This window comes from Lucilia sericata, unplaced genomic scaffold (assembly GCF_015586225.1).
Source record: "Lucilia sericata isolate MDLA Ls3-8-SP2 unplaced genomic scaffold, ASM1558622v1 Contig000643F_arrow, whole genome shotgun sequence".
Taxonomy (NCBI): Eukaryota; Metazoa; Arthropoda; class Insecta; order Diptera; family Calliphoridae; genus Lucilia; species Lucilia sericata.
Window position 1 is genome coordinate 21,517 of NW_023994649.1, and position 21,399 is coordinate 42,915.

At 28.5% G+C, this 21,399-nt stretch overlaps 1 protein-coding gene across 1 annotated transcript in view; it reads left to right on the top strand.

Moving 5' to 3' along the window:
- LOC119606991 overlaps positions 1–21,399 on the top strand; it is a gene marked incomplete at its 5' end in the record, with an annotated part of 43,393 nt that overhangs the window by 18,248 nt on the left and 3,746 nt on the right. The window contains 2 exons of the mRNA XM_037960674.1: positions 17,433–17,684; positions 20,284–21,215. Of these exons, the coding sequence (XP_037816602.1) occupies positions 17,433–17,684; positions 20,284–21,215 (1,184 nt within the window). The remainder of the gene's footprint in view (positions 1–17,432; positions 17,685–20,283; positions 21,216–21,399) is intronic.

Sequence of the window (21,399 nt, forward strand, 5' to 3'; positions counted from 1 at the left end):
TAGTCTATTGACTAGACTATTGTCTAGTCTATTGACTAGACTATTGTCTAGTCTATTGACTAGACTATTGTCTAGTCTATTGACTAGACTATTGTCTAGTCTATTGACTAGACTATTGTCTAGTATATTGACTAGACTATAAATATAACATGTCCAAATTTTAATCGAGAAATCGCTTAAATATGTATAACGATCCTCATAACAGAATGATCCTCACAATAAGTCTAAGTTCCATGTTGGATTATTAACCCCACCTTCCCTAAACCTCAAGTGCAGTGTGTCACATAGTTAGACTTTACAAACTATATTTTTCCATGAATTTTTTTGTTGCAAGCAAAGCCTTATATTAAAATTTAATTAACTTTATTAGTTTCAAACACTTGTTAGATATTTTAACCAGATTGCAGAAAAACAAGAAGAAAAAAAATGTTGCTGAATAAAACCTGCTAAAACAAGAACATTAAACCACAACCTACATAAAACACTCAGCATGATTATGATTGAAATTTCTAATTTGTAGAGAATGAATAAATTTCAAAATCTTTTATCATCAAACGCATCAACATTTTTCCAAATGAAATTCATAATTCAATGATTTTTCGAGATTGAGAAGGGGGAACAAATACTACAAGCTAAAGTGACTCTGATAGCGAACGGGGAGGAAAGAATGAGTGAGTGAATTTTATGAACGATTCTTTTCATCTGTTGCATGTTGCTAATGTTGTTTGGAGAATGACAGTTGACGCAGCATGATGCATATGATATTTGGTTTGTGATATTTACTTTGTTGGCCTTTCAAATCATTTGTCAATTTATTTAAAGTTGCTAAACAGGATTTTTTTTCCTGCCCCTAGTTACTAGGATATGTAAATTTTAAAGTTTTTAAGTGTTTAAGTTAGCATGTTTATTTGCAGCTAAATTCACAAGTGAAATTTATTTAAGGTTAATTGCTTAAGAATGCTTTCAAGTATATATCATATTTAAATTTAGAATATTATAGTGATTAGAAGCCGGTTTAGTCGTTAAGTGTTTTATGTTGATGTTTTTCTTGTGTGTTAGTAATTAAGTCCAATGCCATTTAGTTCAAAGAAATGGTATCAGACCTAATTAAAAGTTTTTTTTATTTATTTTGTCTATAAAACCTGTTAATGCTGACTGACTTTCTCAAATTTTTTGATCAACTGTCTGAAGGACAAAATCATTGAGGTTGTCTACAGTTTAAAACAAGTTAGAAAGGCATATACTTTATGTCTGGTCGATATTAGACAAATTCTCATTAAATAGAGTACATAGAATGATTTCCTCATTTATTATTAACATATCAGAATGGTTTTTGTTATAGGCCCTAGGTTTGGGGGGTAATGACTACATTTTCAATTACAATTACATTTGAAGTAATTGTAATTGAAGCATTACCATGTAATTACATGTAATTGTAATTGAAGCATTACCATGTAATTACATGTAATTGTAATTAAAGTTTTGCCAATTACAATAATTTATAATTGTAATTGAAGTTTTGCCATGTAATTACATGTAATTGTAATTAAAGTTTTGCCAATTACAATAATTTGTAATTGTAATTGAAGTTTTGCCAATTACAATTACATGTAATTGTAATGGAATTGAATTTTCTATTACAATTACTTAGAATTGTGAAATTTGTTCCTTATAATTACATGTAATTTGTAATTAGTAATACCTAAATCACAATTACAAGTAATTTTAATTAAAAATTTCAATTACAAATAATTTTAGTTGAAAATTTGAATTACAAGTAATTGTAATTGGAAAAACTTCAATTATAATTACAAATAATTGTAATTGGTTATTGGTCAATTACACTTTTCAAGTAATTGTAATTGGAAAAACTTCAATTACAATTACAAGTAATTGTAATTGGTTATTGTTCAATTACACATTACAAGTAATTGTAATTGACCTTGTAATTAATTACTTTGTGTAATCATTACCCCCCATGCCTGATAGGCCCTATATCAGCGCTTGACCCAGTTATGCAGCAATCTCTACAGAATTTGGAAAAGTATTATTTTATGTCATAGCTATTTATTAACTACAAGCTAATCTTCTTAAGGAGAGTTTATGGTGGGCAGAGGTATTAAGATTTATATAAAACTTTGTTGTACTTTTTCTGAAGAACTTGTATGTGGATAGAGATAAATGTGTACGATTATTGCATAAGCAGGATACTTATAAACGTTTAAGCTCTCATTCTAGCGATTTTTTGAGGGATTTATTGCAAAATCATGGAACGATTCCGCCCAAATTTGTATCCCAAATTTAGTACAAACTTGGAACCTGTACTTAGATAATCCTACAACTACTACCCTGTAAACATTATTAGAGTACATAAACCGTATCCAACATGGTCCATATCCTACATTACTTAGAATCATGTTGCACGGCTGTAGTTTTGGAATTACTCTGAAGTAACGCATGTATAAATGCATTACGTGATCCTCACCTAGAACATCACAATGTTAAATGGAATATGTTTTATCCATTTGGATTAGTTTTGGACCAGTCATAGTCCTTTAGGCAGTAATCTTAACACGCACGAGTGAAGTAGTTTCAATTTTTACAGGATTAGAATTCATAGTTTACATGGACAGACACGACATAGCTTAATTGCATCAGAAAGTGATTCTACGCCTATTGGCATACTATAGAGTGGGTGTAGGACCATTATTGCCATTATGAGTAGTATTAACCAAAAAATATCTGTTTTTTATATCAACAAGAATGTATGTCTTAATTTTATTTGCATTTCTGATATTTTTACAATTTTCACAGAATTTTATTAAGTTTCCGAAACCTTTAATCAATTTTGAAATGATGGGAAAAATGTTGTTCATGTTTAAAAGATGTTTATATTAAAAAAATTCATATTTATAAATTTATAGTGTATAATTTTGTGTAATAAAAAATCAAAAACAACAAAAAAATTATACCTTTACTAAAGAAACATACAATGCAAAGAAAAGGCAAACACTAAAACGTAAATTTCAGTTATTTCAAATATAAATTGCAAAATATTGTTAAAAAATGGCAAACATATTAAAATTCTAAAATTGCACTTACGAAAGTCTTGTATGACTGACATATAACTGTTTTTTTAAAAGAGCACGATAATGACTTATTTAACTGCCTATTTGTAAGCGAGTGTGATAACTACTACCCTCCAATGAAAACGTCGTATTAATATAATGAGATATTAGATTGATTAGCTTTTTAACTTATAACTTTTCAAAGTAAGTTTTTGCTGGACAATTTTTTAAAATATCTTAAATCTCAAAAGCTACTTTAACAAAGTTAACTTAATTATTTTAATATTTATTTAAGAAACCAACAATTATTTTGCAACATTTCAAGCTCTAGAATGCTTCATCATTCTGTTATTAAATTAAAAAAAATAAAAAATAAATGTTTATTTGTTTTTCTTATAAAACATTTGATTGTAACATTAGCTGGTACAAATAATTTTCTTTATGCTGGTTATTAAGACTTAAAAAAACGTATACAAAGGCTTCACCAAAAAAAAATATCTTAAAATTTATCTGAAATTGTCTAAAATCATGGTATTCTAAAAAAAAAAATAAACTAAAACAGAAAATCATTACACAATTTGTGTTTAAAAAACCGCTTCTTAAAGACAACAAAGTTCTTTTTAAAACAGATTCGTGCGAAAAAACGTGACTGTTGTTGAAACAAAAAAATTGCCTCATTTCATCTTCATTTCTTCATCTTGATCAGGAAGTGTTTGTTGAATTGTGTGTTGTTTCGACTTTTTTTAAGTATTAAAGTATTTAAGGTGTTTTTTTTTAAGAAGTTTTCTTATTTTTTCTCTTTATTTTCGTTTAGTAGTTATTTTCTTCTAGTATACTTTCGCTAAAACTCAAAAAAAAAAAAAATCATTTCAATTGATTTCTGTTTTAAAAGTTTTCTTTCAAAAAACTCGCTTATATAGTTAGTTTTACATTCTATTCTTCCAGATTTTTTTGCTAGTTTCTGCCATAATAGTGTTTTAGTTAGTAACTGCCAAAAATTAATCTTTTTTTCTGCTGAAATTAAGTTGCTTTAGTTCAAAGTCATTTTATACCTAGTGGGTGGTTCTAATGATGTCTTATATAATTTGTCTGGGTTTTTTTCTTAAGCTTTAAGTTAGCTTTATTTAAGATTAATATCGGTTTTATTGTCTTAAACGAACAATTCAAACTAAATTTTAATTAAAACTATTATCAAAATTAAAAAGCTTTCTTTTTTCAGCGAAAAAAAAAGTTGCCAATGGGTGGTCGTTTTTAAGTTAGGAAATTATTGGTAACAAGTACTTGATATTAATTAAATCGAATTAATTTACAGTGTTGTTTTAGATGTTCAAATGGGAAATTCGGTACTATTAATATAGAACTGACAGAACAAGTCAATAGACTAGTCCCTAGACAAATCATTCCATAGAGAAGTCAATAGGCAAGTCTATAGAATAGTCCATCGATTAGTCATCGATAGACATGTCAATGAACTAGTCTATACACAAGTCAATAAACTAGTCCGTAGACAAATCATAGACAATACATGAACAAGTCAATACATAGACACATCAATAGACAAGTCCATAGGCAAGTCTATAGAGTAGTCAATATACTAGTCCATAGAAAGTCAATAAACTAGTCTATAGATAAGTCTATAGAATAGTACATAGCGAAGTCTACTACAGACTAGTCAATAGGCATGTCTATAGACAAGTCCATCGATTAGTCTATAGAATAGGCCATAGATTTGTCTATAGACCATAGACAAGTCAAAAGACTATCCTATAGACACGACAATATACTAGTCCTCACACTTGTCAATACACTTTTCCATAGACAAGTCAATAGACTAGTGCATAAGCAAGTATATAGAATATTCCATAGACAAGTCAATAAACTATACAAGTCTATAGAATAGTCCATAGCGAAGTCTATAGACTAGTCAATAGGCAAGTCTATAGACTAGTCCATCGATTAATATATAGAAAAAGTCTATAGACATGTCAATAAACAAATCTACAGACAAGTCAATAAACTACTCCATAGACAAATCATAGACAATGCATGAACAAGTCAATACATAGACTCATCAAAAGACTAGTCCAAAGACAATTCAATAGACTAGTCCATAGACAAGTCTATAGAATAGTCCACAGGCAAGTCTATAGAGTAGTCTATAGAATAGTACAAAGACAAGTCAATAGACTAGTCCATAGACAAGTCAATAAACTAGTCCATAGATAAGTCTATAGAATAGTACATAGAGAAGTCTATAGACTAGTCAATAGGCGAGTCTATAGACTAGTCCATAGAGAAGTCTATAGACTAGTCAATAGGCCAGTCTATAGACTAGTCCATAGGCAAGTCTATAAACTAGTCAATAGGCAAGTCTATAGACTTGTCCATCGATTAGTCTATAGAATAGTCTATAGACAAGTCAATAAACTAATCCCTAGACAAGTCTAGAGAATAGTCCATAGATTAGTCTATAAACCATAGACAAGTCAATAGACTATCCCATAGACTCGTAAATATACTAGTCCTAAGTAGACTAGTCCATAAACTAGACAATAGATAAAAAAGCCAAAAATAATTTAGTACTATTAATTCATAAAAATAGTACTTTTTGGAAAAAGTTAGTACAATTTCAAAATTTTCACTTTCCATGCCTCTATCTACTATAAAAGAAAAATACGAGAACCTTGTCCGTCGGTCGGTCTTTCTGTTAAATGGGCCTAAAGATTTTAGTTCCAAGAATCCACTACTGTGATTAAAAAAAATTTTCAGTATCGATTTCAATAGGCATATCTAGCTTTCTGATCAGGTAATAAAATAAGCACTTTGAAACTTTTTTAATCTTTTAAGAATTAAAAAAATTGCTTAAACAAAAGTTTTTTTGATCAGTTTGTGATACAACCATACATTGTCCATATATTATACAAAATTAAATTTTCTTAAATTACACAGCAAATATTTCATTTCAAGGAATTTTTGTTTAATTTGAAAAAAAAATCTTGCATTTCATACTAAAAATGTTCTCCCATTGCCAAAAAAAGAAGATACAAACAAAATCAAAAGATTTAAGACCCAAACTTGTTATTGATAAAGTGCTGAAAAATTCATTACAATTACAAACCGTTATTTTTAATGTGGCCATTAAAGAGTGGTTATACAAGTTTGAGCAAATTTTATAACCATAAAAGGTAAAATTCTCAAAATTTTAATTTTGTTAACGAAAAAAGCACATTAAATATAAGAAAGTGGCAGAACAAAATGATGAGGCAGGATTCTGTTCTCGTTTTTTTTTGGGCCACAAGAGGATTAAGCCCAAAATTTGAAAGTTAAAAGTAATTAATGGTTCTTTTCTTGTTAATACAAATACAAAATGTACGCATGTTTTTGGAAAAGAACAAAAATAAATTAAAGAATTTTTGTGGTATTGTGTATACAAAATTTTAAGTATTTTTGAAAGTCGTAATATTTTTATATAGTTATTTAAGCTTTCTTTTCGTTTTAAATAATGAAAGCTCATTTTTCTTAAAGCACTGAAAGAAATGACCAAAGCATACAAAAGAAAACAAGTAAATTAACTTGATAAATTATTTTAAGAACAAAAATTTAATTTCTATATTTGTATGCTTAGTTATTTCCTTCTAAATGTAGGAATTACAGTCCTACATTTTATGGGAATTTTACACAATAATTTGCTCAATATTTCCAAAAGTCTACTTTAGGTCATATAAAGGTTTGTATACTTATACCTAAACCTTGATATAAGTAAATTTCCTAACCCTTAATTAACCCATAAATGTTTTTACAATTATACAACATAATGTTAAGATAAAACAGCAGGTTAAAATCTAATTCTACTCTACAGTGTATATGGCTTTTGGCACCAAACCAAGAAATAGGAAATAAAAGCAAAAAGAGACTTTAATAAAGATAAGCCACCACATTTAAACCAAAATAGATACTAAACCATTTACCAAATATTTTATTTATTTTTTGTTTAAAAAATCAGTTAACCTATTTGCTAACAAATGCGTACTGTTGCAAATCACGTTTGATCTAAAGCGCTTTAAATGGTCAGAACTACATTGAGTAACATGCGTATGCTTAAGAAAACAATATATAAATGTAACATCTTGTGATAGACATTTATCCTTATAACTGCAAACACAATGCATTTAATGCATAATATTTATACTACTGTTGTTGCTGTTACGTCCACTGCTGTTGATGACGTTGATGTTGCGTTATAATAGTAAATTTTCAACACACAGCAGCTTTTAGGCCTTGCAAACTTTAGTAAAACGAAAAAACTAGGAAAATAACATTTTATTTTGTTAGCTGTTTTTAGTTAGAAAGACAGACAGACAGACATGCGGGACAGATGGACAAACAAACAATCCGACGGATAAAAGCAAAATGTATACAACAATAAACTGACAGCTTATAGCCACTGTGTAAGAATTGTGAGTAACAGGAGGAAAAAAATAGCAACAAGAACTTATTTTTTTTAACTTAGCTTACGCTTATTGCAGTTAAAAAGTATTACTTCTATTTCGGATTTCTATTAAAAATTACCCTACACACATATATTTTGCTGATCAAATAGCTTTTCGATATAACTAACTATTCGTTAAAAAAAAACGTTAAGAAAAAAGCTCTAAAAATCTTTTTGGAAAAAAATGAAAAAGCTCTAAAAAGCTTTTTGAAAAAAAAAATTAAAAAAGCTCTAAAATCTTTTTGGAAAAAAATAAAAAAAGACTTTTTAATAAAAAATTGTTAAAAAGCTTTTTTAAGAAAAAAACTCTAAAAAGCTTTTTTACGATATTTTTCCAAAATTGTATTTTTTTATATTTTTCCTAAATCGGTTGAAATCAAGATACGCAACATTCGAACTTTAGGCTGAAGAGAATTTTGAAAATCTTACACACTACAAATAAAAGCTTAATAGATTTTTTAAGGAAAAATATGAATTTAAATAATAAAATGTACATATGATTTGAAAGAAAACAGAATGTGAGATAAAAATAAGTTTTTAGAGAGCTTAAAAAGTAACAATATCGATAAAAGAATTGTAAAAAATTTGTGTTTTAATGAAAATTTTCATTTAAAACAGTGAAGCGTAATGAGCTGTCAAATGTACTCTTTTGCTCTCTCTTCTCAAAAAGCTCAAAAAAGAAAAAAAACTCCAGAAACTTTAAAAAAAATCTCTAAAAAGCTTTTTTAAGAAAAAAAGGTCTAAAAAGTTTTTTTAAGAAAAAAGCTCTAAAAAGCTCTAAAAAAATATTTGGAAAAAAGTTTCCAAAATATTTTTAGTAAAAAATCATTAAAAAGCTTTTTTTAAGAAAAAACTCTAAAAAGCTTTTAAAGAAAAAATATCTTTAAAGCTTTTTTAAAAATAGAGTTTTACAAATAGTTTTAAGAAAAATCTTTGAAAAAAATCTTTTTAGAAAAAAGGCTTTTTAAGAAATAAGTTTTAAAAACGGTTTTAACGAAACAAGCTTTAAAAAGCTTTTTAAGAAAAAAAAACGTTTAAAATTTGCTTAAAGAAACGTTATTAAGAAGCTGAGAAAATATATATTTATTAAGAAAAAAACGGTTTTTAAGAACACGAAAAGCTTTTTGTATAAAAGTTTAAACAAATTTTTTAAGATAAAATGCTCTAAGCTTTTTAAGAAAAAAGCTATAAAAAGCTTTTTGGAAAAAGTTTCCAAAATATGTTTAAAAAAATCAATAAAAAACTTTTTTAAGAAAAAACTTTAAAAAGCTTTTTAAGAAAAAAATATCTTTAAAGATTTTAAAAAAAAAAGAGTTTTACAAATATTAAAAAAACGGTTTTTAAGAAGATCATGAAAAGCTTTTTGTAGAAAAGTTTAAAAAAATTTTAAGATAAAATGCTTTAAAAAGTTTTTATATTAAACATATTTTTATAAAAAAGTTTACAACTATAAAAAACTTTTAAAAATATAAAAAAGCTTTAAAAAATTTTAAGAAAAAAATTCAAAAAAATTACTTATTCTTAAGAAAAAAATACTCAAAGAAAAATTATTTATTTACAGTTATAAAGCTTTTCTTGCAGAAAAATAATGAAAAGTAGTTTTTTGGCAAAAAATGTTTAATTTTTATTTAAATCAATTTAATAAAACTCTCAAAAGAAGTGGCGCATAGTCCCACTTTTCAAATCCCATAATTTAAGACACTTAAATAAACCTCTTTATTGTCTATAGAGTATTCTTGATGTCTATTTAAAGCCTCCCAATTTTATTTACCCATTATAATACTGATTGTATTTGATTTTAAATGTTGAAACGAGCAAACGAAGCGGTCTTTAGTGATTCTGATTTTTTGTTTAGTTATTTTTTTTAACCAGGTAATTTTGGTCTATACTTAAGATAGAAAAAAACAAACCACATCCGTTAGGTGGTGGTTGTTATTATAGTATGTACTTCTAGATTGTTGCATGTTTGCATGCTTAAAATCATAAGGAAGAGTTTACTGCAACAAAAAAACATCAACAATTGCAAGAAGGCGTTTGCGCTTCATTGTAAGCTGCGAATAACGCATTATAATTGACCGCATTCATTCATTCATTCACTCACCTTTACGTGTGTTTGTACGTTAAGGCATATACAACCATAATAGTGCAACAGCCAGCATGTTGCATATGCATACAACATTAGCATTCTTTTGCCACACTTGTTAAACACAGTGGCAAAAATCTCACTCAAAAGATCTAAAAGTGTGCGAGAGTTGTGCGCAAGTGTGGATGCATAAATTTGAACAGGTTCCTTTTTTATTGTTTATATTCTTTCTATTCTTTTTTTTCAGGAATAATATGAAGAGAAAAGAAAAAAACTGTTATAATAATTTATAATTAAATTATATTTAAATGATTTTTCTATTTCAAATACTGCAAGAAACACCTTCTTCAATGGTGCATGCAAGAAAAATACAATGAGTAGGTTGGTTGTTGGTGTAGCAAGTTATTGTTGCCGCTGCTGTTATTTTATTCCACTTACATAAATTAGATAAATAATAATGTTTTTTACTCAGTCACAATAACAATGAAGTAGAAAAGACTTAAAGTAAATCTTATTAAGGAGGAATTCTATTAAAGTAAATATTTTTTCTAAACTCGACAACAACGAATAAACAACAAGCAACATTGTTGCAAAAAATCTCATGTGTTAGAAAATAATTGTATGGCATTGTAAGGTATTGAGGTTGTTGTTATGGCAATACATTAAAAAGAAATGTAATTTCTTTATTTAGGAAAAATAGTTTATGCACTTGTCTTGTCAATTATTATTATTTTTCTATAATTTATAGTAGTTTATTGAAAAAATGACCTAACTTTTTAAAACGTATATTTTCTTTAAACTGTTTTTATTCTTCCCATAAGTAATAAATCATTTACGTTGTTATGAAAATTAATTAAATATATTAAAATTTATTTCCCAACTAGTCCCAATTACTTTGGGATCATAATTCAAAGCTATAGGGAATTGTTGGTTTTACATTTTCATTCAAAGATAATAATCACCTTTAGGCCTGAAATAAAAATATGTACTTCTACTAAAAACAGTTTTATTAAATAAATCATTTCAACACTGTATTTTTTATAAAAAAAAAACAAAAAAGGAACTCATCTTATCATCTGAACAATTGTACAGGGAATTGCACTTTTCAGAATGTAAAAACATTAGGGTGATTATTTTAATTGAAAACTTTCTATTTATAAAGAGCTTTCGATTAAAATATTATTAATATACAACTTTGAATTACAACTCTCTTTATAGAACGCTTTCAACAAATTCTCCGCTAAACTACAGACAGATAGACTAGACAATAGACTAAAGTCTAGACTATACACTAGACTATAGACTAGACTTGACTACAGACTATACTAAAGACTAGATTATATGCAAGACTTGACTATAGACTAGACTATAGACTATACTATAGAATAGATTAGACTATAGACTAGACTATAGACTAGACTATAGACTACACTATAGACTAGACTAGAGACTAGACTATAGACTAGACTATAGACTAGACTATAGACTAGACTATAGACTAGACTATAGACTAGACTATAGACTAGACTATAGACTAGACTATAGACTAGACTATAGACTAGACTATAGACTAGACTATAGACTAGACTATAGACTAGACTATAGACTAGACTATAGACTAGACTATAGACTAGACTATAGACTAGACTATAGACTAGACTATAGACTAGACTATAGACTAGACTATAGACTAGACTATAGACTAGACTATAGACTAGACTATAGACTAGACTATAGACTAGACTATAGACTAGACTATAGACTAGACTATAGACTAGACTATAGACTAGACTATAGACTAGACTATAGACTAGACTATAGACTAGACTATAGACTAGACTATAGACTAGACTATAGACTAGACTATAGACTAGACTATAGACTAGACTATAGACTAGACTATAGACTAGACTATAGACTAGACTATAGACTAGACTATAGACTAGACTATAGACTAGACTATAGACTAGACTATAGACTAGACTATAGACTAGACTATAGTCTAAATTAAATATACCACCCTAAAAAAAATTACAATATACCACCCTAATAAACATATTCCTCTTTCAGTACTTATGTACTTGACTTTTTCTGCGGTTAGGTCCATATGTTTTACAATTGCCAATTTAACTTTAAATATACAAACGTGTGTAGTTGAGTTGTAGCAACAACCAGGACGTGTGTTTAGTTGTTAAAATAAATATAAATTACAATGCACCGAAACGTGTGTTGTTCTAGAGCACAGAAGGAGTGAGGAAAAGTGTTGAAATCAAAATCAATAAAAAATTTTATATAAAATCTCTTCTTTTTGTTACTTTCGGGTATGTGAATTGTTTATGCTTATTTTTATGTTAAAGAACTTAATACAAATGCTGCTTATTCATACGTAAAATATTGTAGTTTTTTTTATGATTGTACTACAAATAAAAAGAATTTCAATAATAATAAGTAAGTAAGTGCACTTATTTATGATTTTTTTTTTTGTTGTAAATTATCATTGTACAAAATAGTTTGTGGCTGCTGCAGGGTTATTGTCTTTTGTTTATGCTTGACTGCAAAGGTGTGCTTGGTTATGGCATTTTTGCAACAATGTTGCAAATGATTGTAATCACTTGGTTAGAATTGTATTTCTGTTTTTGTTTTTTTTTTTTTGCTATTTGGGTTGTACCTTTAACTTTAAATACACTCCCTATTTTATGATAAAACTAAAGAGGGGGCAAATGTTTTGTTAAGTATTCATGGGCAGTCAGACAGTTAAACCAGTAGCGCCTCAAAATAGGCAATAAATATTTAATAATAATTGCCTATTAAAGGAGGGTAGCAGTTATTAATTTTAAATTGCAATTTATTAAATGGACAATAGTAAGTTATTAAAGGCATAAATTACATACAAATTAACTGATATTGAGAATTTTCAGAAAGCGCCAGTCATAAGTAAAAAAAGCTTTGCAGAAAAATGATTTTCGGAAAGAAAATTTTTGTAAATAAAGCTTTTCTGAAAAAGCTTTTTGTGAATAAAAGTTAAATGTAAATAAAACTTTTATTTAAAAGCTTTTTCAAAAAAATTATAATACAGTTTTTATAAGAAAGCTTTTTTAATTAAGCTTTTATAAAAAGCTTTTTTGAATAAAACTTTTTTAAAATTATAAAACAGTTTTATAAGAAACCTTTTATTAATTAAGCTTTTTATAAAAACCTTTTTTGAATAAAACTTTTTATAAGAAAGCTTTTTAGAATAAAATTTTTTTATAAGAAAGCTTTTTGAATAAAACTTTTTATAAGAAAACTTTTATAAAAAAAACTCTTTTGAACAAAGTTTTCTTACAGAAAGCTTTTTTGAACCTTTTTGAATAGAGCTCTCCATTAGAAAGCTTTTTTAATAAAGTTTTTTTAAAAGCTTTTTTCATATTAAAAATACTTCTTAAATAAAGCTTAAAGCATAAAACTTTTTTCGAATAAAGCTTTCCGCTTACGGAAGAACTCATAAGTTGTAAACCCCTTTTAATAAAATTCAGTAAATTGAGAATTTTCTTAATCAATTCTACTTTGTTTACAAATCTTCAAATTAAACATAGAAAGCGCATATTTCTACGCACACAAAGTTTATCTTAAACTTAAATTAAAATCAAAATTCGACCAACAATTTCCTTTTTTTATTCAACAACAACTTTCCAACTAATTTAATTTCTAAACAAACAATCAATAATCAATTTAATGTTTGGACTCGTAACAATTTTGTGAACATGCCATAAACTTAATCTAACATCTGTAAACTAAAACAAAAAGGAAAAGAAAATATTGTATAACCAAAACAATATAAAAGTTGTATGCCAGCAGTATATATTACATAAAACACAATAAAAACGGTTTTTAACGTCCTTGTCCATTAAATACCAACAAAAAAACTAAGAAAACTAAACCAAATATTTTTGTTTTCTGCTCCGCTTGCCAACATTAACAAGAGAAATTCTGTGTTTAAGAAAAAAAACTAAATACAATTGACATTTTGTTAACAAAACCAAAAGCAAAGAGGTGCTTTACCTCTATAACCGAGTTGTAAGGAATCAATACTTGGATCAGTAGTATATGTAAGGAATAGTTTTAAAAAATATGCCTATCAATGCTATAATATCATGACAACTGCTGAAAATATACAAACAAAACGCCTTAAATAGCCTGCTGTTACTATTGGCAGTAGTAGTTGGGGAAAATATGCTTTGGTAGCATAACTTTGGTTAGTTAGTTTTGAGCCCCGCTAAGTGTAGAAGCGGGTTAAAATAAGCACAAAACAAAGATTGTCAATAACATTTATTTCTGTCAATTAAAAATGGCAATAACAGCACATCTCTGTTTGGATTTCTTTTTTTTTAATGTTGTGTTCTTGTTATAGGTACAAAAAAATATATAACGCAGGCTTATCAAAATATCTACGAGGGTGGAGAGGGGAAAATTTTATTAAGATATTGTAGTAGAAAAAAATATATAACTTTTTAATAATTTTCTAAAGCAAAGAGAGCAAAAAGCCTTTTTAAGAAAAGCTTTTTTTTCTTAAAGCTTCTTCCGTGAAGGATGCTTTTTATGTCACAAATTTTGTGCAAAAGTTTTTTTTTTGTCAATAAAGCTTTTTGAAAACGCCATTATGAAAAAACCTTTTGCGAAGAAAGCTTTTAATGAGCTATATTTTTGTATAAAAAGCTTTTAATGAAAATCATTAGTGGAAAAACTATTTGTTAAATACGCTTTCTAGAAAAAGCTTCTAAAAAAATCATTTACGGAAATTTTTAAGTGAATAAAGCTTTTATGAGAAAACATTTTGTGAATAAAGCTTTAAGGAATAAATATTTGTGAATATAGTTTACATTAATAACTTTTTTGTTAATAAAGCTTTTTGTGAAAAAAACTTTTTTGGAAAAAGCTTTTACTAAACGGATTTTTGTGAAGAAAACTTAAAAAAAAAGTTCTTTGTATATAAAGCTTATAACAAAAAAATATTTTATAAATTATTTTCTTATAAAAAAGCTTTTACATAAAAAAGCAGCTTATTTGTATTTAAGGAAAAAGCGTTTACGGAAAAGCTTTTAGAAAGCATTTTGTGAATAAGGCTTTCATGGGAAAACATTTTGTGCGTAAAATTTTCGTGAATAAAGGTTTTTATGGAAAAAGCTTTTACTAAAAAGATTTTTGTGAAAAAACATTTATTAAAAAGCTCTTTGTGAATGAAGCTTGGGAAAACATTTTGTGAATAAAATTTTCGTGAATAAAGCTTTTTGTGGAAAAAAGCTCTTACTCAAAGGATTTTTGTGAAGAAAAACTATTATTAAAAAGCTCTTTGTAAATGAAACTTATAACAAAAAACTATATTTAATAAATAATTTTCGTAGGAAAAAGCTTTTACATGAAAAAGCAGCTTCTTATAGTTTTCGCTAAAAACTATTTATAATATTTGCTTTCTCTGCGAAAAAAAGCTTTTGTGAGAAAAATCATTAGTGAAATGATTATAAAGTTTTTGAGGAACATAAAAGCTTTTTGGGAAAATGTTAAATGAAGAAAAAGCTATTAATATGAAAACATGAATTATATAAATATTACAAAGCTTACAATAGCTCACAATAATGTCGAGTAAGAATAAAGTTTCTTTCTATAATTCATTTGGTTTTGTTTGTTATTGCGTTCTTATCAAAGAACTCGTTATTTTGCTTCGTTGTTTTTTTATGTTCCTTTTTGCCTTACACATAAAAATATTTAGGATTTTTTTTACTAAATAAATGAAATAAACTATATCTATAAAAAATGTTTTCCAACATTATTCTTTAAAGCTTAAAGAGTTTACTGAAAACTACAACGACTTCTGTGTGGTCTGGTTTTGGTCGTAGTTCTTTAATACGATTAACAAGAACAATTTCTCTTGAATTTCTGTTTTAAGTAACTATTGATTTTTATCAACTGATGTTGCATGCCAAATGTTCTTCTTTTTTTTTTTTTTGCTGCAGCAGCCGTTGCATAAACACCATATAGCGACACTTAAAACGTTTTAAACATGTTGCTTTAGCTCTTGAAACAAACGCCTACATTATAGTCTAGGAAATAGTATGATTTTTTTTTTCGTTATTTTCTAACAATTTAAAGATGTTAGATTTTAAAGAATTGACTTTGTTTTATATTTGAATATGTGGTTTTATGTAGAAGAAAAAAAAAAAAAAAAAAAAACAAAGAAAACAATGAAAATGAAATGTAGATTATTTTGATTTGGGGAGGGTAAAGCTTATTAGAGTTGTTATATGTTTGCTAAAGATTATTAAATTTAATGAGTTATTTGGAAAATTTAGGAACTCTGCTCTCCACCCAGATTGTGATTATATTTGACCATAATTTAAAAGCTTTATATTTATTATCAGTATTGATTTACATTACAAATACTTTTCTGCAAGTTGCCACAATTCAGGCATGGGGGCAATGATTACACAATGTTATTCATTGCATGGTCAATTACAATTACTTGCAATGTATAATTGAGCAAAACCAATTACAAATACTTGTAATTGTAATAGAAGTTTTCCCATTACTTGTAATGTGTAATTAACCAATAACCAATTACAATTACTTGTAATTGTAATTGTAATTGAAATTACTTGTAATTGTCATTAAGATATTACTAATTACAAATTACATGTTATTATAAGGAACAAAATTCACAATTACAAGTAATTGTAATTGCAAATTCTTCAATTACAATTACAAGTAATTTTAATTGGCAAAACTTCGATTAACATTACAAGTAACTGTAATTGTCAAAACTTCAATTACAATTACAAATAATTGTAATTGGTAAAGCTTAATTTAAAATTACTTCAAATGTAATTGTAATTAAAAATGTAGTCATTACCCCCAAAACTTCAATAAAAATAATTGTAATTGGTAAAGCTTCAATTACAATTACTTCAAATTTAATTGTAATTGAAAATGTAGTCATTACCCCCCAAACCTGCAACAATTATATAGTTGTAACGATTATCGTCATAATCGTGATAATGAGCCCATGTTCTAATTATAACGGACTTTCATCCGAAAACATTAAAGTGTTCTACAGATTATGTGTTCGCACATTATGTTCTGAATGTGTCAATTGGGAACGAACATCATCTATGAGGGCCAGAGGTAATATAGACATTTCTGAAAGGGTCCTTGAACCATAAGACAATCAAAAAATACCTAGAATTCAGAAGAGAACCATAAATTGTTTACAAAGAGTTTCATTCGAAAAGTTTTTACATGTTTTGGAAACAAACAATCCGACAGCGAAGACTGTTTACGATCTTTGTCGTGGGAAATAACACATATCGAGGAATCAAAGTTTGAAATAATCAAGTCAATGAGTATAAGACGCCCAAACCTTTTTAATTGGTATAAGAATTACATGGAATTGCTTGAAACATATTAGAAGAGATCTCGCTATATATCATCTACATATGAAGAGACTTCCTATCTGCTAAAACTAAGAAATTTGTTAAATGTCCAGATTTGGGAAGTAGAGAGCCTTAAAAAGAAACATAAAATGTCCCACAACAGCCCAGAAAAATCCTGCATTAAAATAGTTTTTAGGTCAAAATCAGACAACCATTATATATTTACAAAAATAAACTTTAACAATAAAACAATTTAGAAAATAAACAAACAATTTAAAATTTTAAACTAAACAAACCAAAAATAAAATATAAAAATATTTACTACCACTCTATAACTCTAATTCATTGTCTTCATCTATTTTCTTTTGTGTCTTTTTTTTTTCTTACAGATCAGCCAATTATTATCGTGCCACAAATATTTGTGAATTGTCTGAAATGGATCGTATTACATTGGCGGGTACAAGTGCATTCCAGGCTCATGATGGCATCGATTATCTTGAAAACAATTGTGCCGAAGAACCAAATAAATTATGTGAATTTAAACGTTTATCGGGTAGAATATTGAAAACAGTAGATTCAGTATATCAGGATGTTGGCAGTATTGATGAGTGCCGTGATTTGTGTATAAATTCACCATACAGGTAAAAACGCAAAATAAACTGAAACTAAAACTAAACTAAGAATTTAAGCCAACGCTATGCGACTAAGCTAATACATACATACTATAACGACAACAATCATCTAACTATAAACTTGTAAAGAGAGATTTGAAATTATGGCTTTAGAACAGTTCAAAAGAAAAAAACAAAAAAAAAGCTCCTTAAAGTAAGAATTAGTGCTTTAGTGTGTTTGTGGCCCAACCATGGTGTGGATGAAAAAAGGAAGAAGTTGAAACAGGTTACATGCTGTTTAATGTTTATTTTATTTTTATGTTATGGTTTTCTTACTTTTGGCCACAAAACACTACACTCTACTCCATAATGGTCAAATTGTTAAGTTATTTATGATTTGGCTTATTGAGTAAAGTTTTCTTTAGTTACTACTACTACTAGCAACTTGCTAGGATTTCTCCATTCTATTCTTTCCGTTTTTGGTTCATAAAATTTATTATGCTCTAAGGTGTTCTCATTTTTTATGTTTGCATTTGTTGTATTTGAAACGTTTAGATTTGCGTTACAATGAATTTGAAATTTAAGTACAAAGCGATTATGCTTAAGAGTTATTTGAGCTGAAAGTCTATAGTATTTTAGTTTTTAGTCTAACGTTTATTTCATTTTATAATCTAATATATTACGTATTTACGACTGTTGTAATCGCGTAATCGTCTTGCAACGTAACGGAAAGTGAAGATGCGAAGATGAGAGTTTATGACAGTGTTTATATGGCAAAATTGTTGTAAACAAAAAAAAAAAAAAAACGGACCATCATATCAAGTCTAGTGTAGTATAATAACTTTATGTGATGTAATATGAGCTATTTTATTTTATTGTTAGAAAATTGCAGTTTACTTCAAGAATTTTTATGTTAGAAAAATTTTTTTTTTCTTTAAGTTTATGGCATAAAGATGGGCAATGACTTTGATAAGTTTAGATTTAATTTGTTTGTCAGGCGTGAAATAGTCTTAAGTTTTTCATTATTTTCTTGATAGAAATAATTGCTGCTTAAGGTGGCAAAGGCAAAGAAAATTTATTAATCAGTTTTTGAAGTAAATGCCAAAATTAAAGAGTTCGAACTGAAATGGTGAATAAATAATAAGAAGAAATCCTAAGTCTAAAACACATGTCTGTTCTTAGGGAAGAAAGATCATTAATGAGGCGCCATAAGTATAAATAAACTTATTAAAGGGGTTCTTACGCCACTGGGGTCAATGGAAGACATCCAAGTTAAAGCAGGTTATATAGGTGCTTTGATCAAATCAAAGAATGGAGAGAACTAAAATCTTCGTTTTATTAATTATAGGTTCTTCGAAGCATTCACAAGTCCGACAGATTACAAATCTACCAAGAGCGAAAATATGTGATTAAATGATTCTATAAAAGCATTCATTTCAATCCCTATTAACTAATCTATGAAATTACCTATGTACTAGTCTATAGATTAGTGTCTATTAACTAGTTTATGGCGCAGTAATAGTTATGGGCCAGTTTATGGATTTATCTGAGAAGTAGATTAGTCAGTCAATTGGTCTAGCATATTGACTAGTCTATGGATTATTCTAGTGACTATTCTACGGACTGGTCTAGTCGCTAGTGTATGAAATACTCTACTGACTAGTCTATGGAGTTCTCTATTAGCTGGTTTATTCTGGACTATTGACTAGTCTGTCAACTTATGGACTAGTATATAAGTCTATTGACTAGTCTATGGAACAATCTATGCATAAATCTATGGACTAGTCTATTGACCTGTCTATCGTCTAGATAATAGACAAGCATACGAACCAACTAATCTTTGGAATAATCTATGGACTTTGTACTGGAAAAAGTATAATTGTGCGTAATTTTGTATACCTGGGACGCTCAGGCAACAGGAAAGAAGGTCAGCGAATAGAGAGAATTGAATGTTTCAAAGACATATACAATAAGAAGAAAATGCTAAGATCGAAGCTCTTGATTTGGACGACTAGATTTGTGTTGTGGACAAACATGCAATAAGGGTGGGATAAACATTTCGCGAATCTAAAGAAAATAGAGCTGCGATTTAAGCTCATGTCAAAGATATGCATTGTCAGCGATCTTTCGATATCTAAAGGTTTTCAATATCAAGGCTCTAATATCTGGAGGCATATTATGGCATTCCAAAGCGATCGAAATCCCAATAGAATTTTGAAATATTTTATTAGAAATTTCGATCGCTTTCGAATGCCAGAATTTCCACCTGATTTGACTTTTTCTCAGAGTTCAAAATAACTATTGAAAATTTGTGATTTATTAAAGCTAATATCTGACGTACATTTCAAAGCTAAAACGATCAAAAAAATATATAATTTGTTGGACCAAGTATAATTTTTTGATAAACTAAACAAGTGGCCTCCGGTGGGTTAGTGGTTAGTGTTCTAGTCTGGTAGACCGGAGGTGGTGGGTTCGATTCCCACCTGAGGCACTGGTTAAGGAGCGCACAACAGGCCCGATAGAGGCCTAGGTGTATTTCTTCGGATTTGATGTATATATGTACATAATCCTTTCAAACTAACTAACTAACTAAACAAAACAATTAACAATTTAACTCTTTCTTCTTCAGATGCCATTCTTATGATTTTGGCGATACCGGTGATATGGTCTGTCGTTTATCTCATCACAGTCGTGCCACACTCTCCGATGTACAAGATCCCTATCTTGAAGTACCCGAAGCTGCAACCTATGAACTTTATTCTTGCTACAATGTTACCATCGAATGTGGAGCCAGTGATATGGTAGCACGTATACGCACTTCAAAACTTTTCGATGGCAAAGTCTATGCTAAGGGTTCACCCAAATCGTGTTCGGTAGATGTGAAAAATAATTTGGAATTTGAACTGCGTATGGGTTATTCAGATTTGGAATGTAATGTAAGACAACAAGGTTCGGGACGTTATATGAATGATGTGGTTATACAGCATCATGACACTATTGTAACATCTTCGGATTTGGGTTTGGCAGTGACTTGTCAATTTGATTTGACCAACAAATCGATATCGAATGAAGTGGACTTGGGTGTTAAGGGTGACATTGAACCGGCCTTGTCTGAGGAAGTTATTGTTGATTCACCTAATGTTATCATGAAGATTACCTCACGTGATGGTTCGGATATTATGCGTTCTGCCGAGGTAGGCGATCCTTTGGCTTTGAAATTCGAGATTTTGGATGAATCCAGTCCCTATGAAATCTTTGTACGTGAACTGGTTGCTATGGATGGTGGTGATACTGCTGAAATAACTTTGATCGATTCCAATGGTTGTCCTACCGATCATTTCATTATGGGTGCCATTTACAAGAGCAGTTTGTCGGGCAAGGTTCTATTATCACACTTTGATGCTTTCAAATTCCCCTCCTCCGAAGTGGTACAATTTAGAGCTCTGGTCACTCCCTGTATGCCAACCTGTGAACCGGTACAATGTAACCAAGAGGACATTAGTGGTGAATACAAATCTCTGCTATCATTTGGACGTAAACGTAGATCTCTTAATGTAACAGGTGAGCAGTAACACTCTTAACATCAAATTCAATTCTAACAATGACATTAATTTCCTTAATCAAAAAACAAACAAAATAATGTTTAGCTGATGATGATCACTATCATTGTCAGCAGCAACAGTAATAGTAACAGCATCACAACCACTACCAGCAGCAACAGCAGTTGTAATTGCTACAGGAGCAA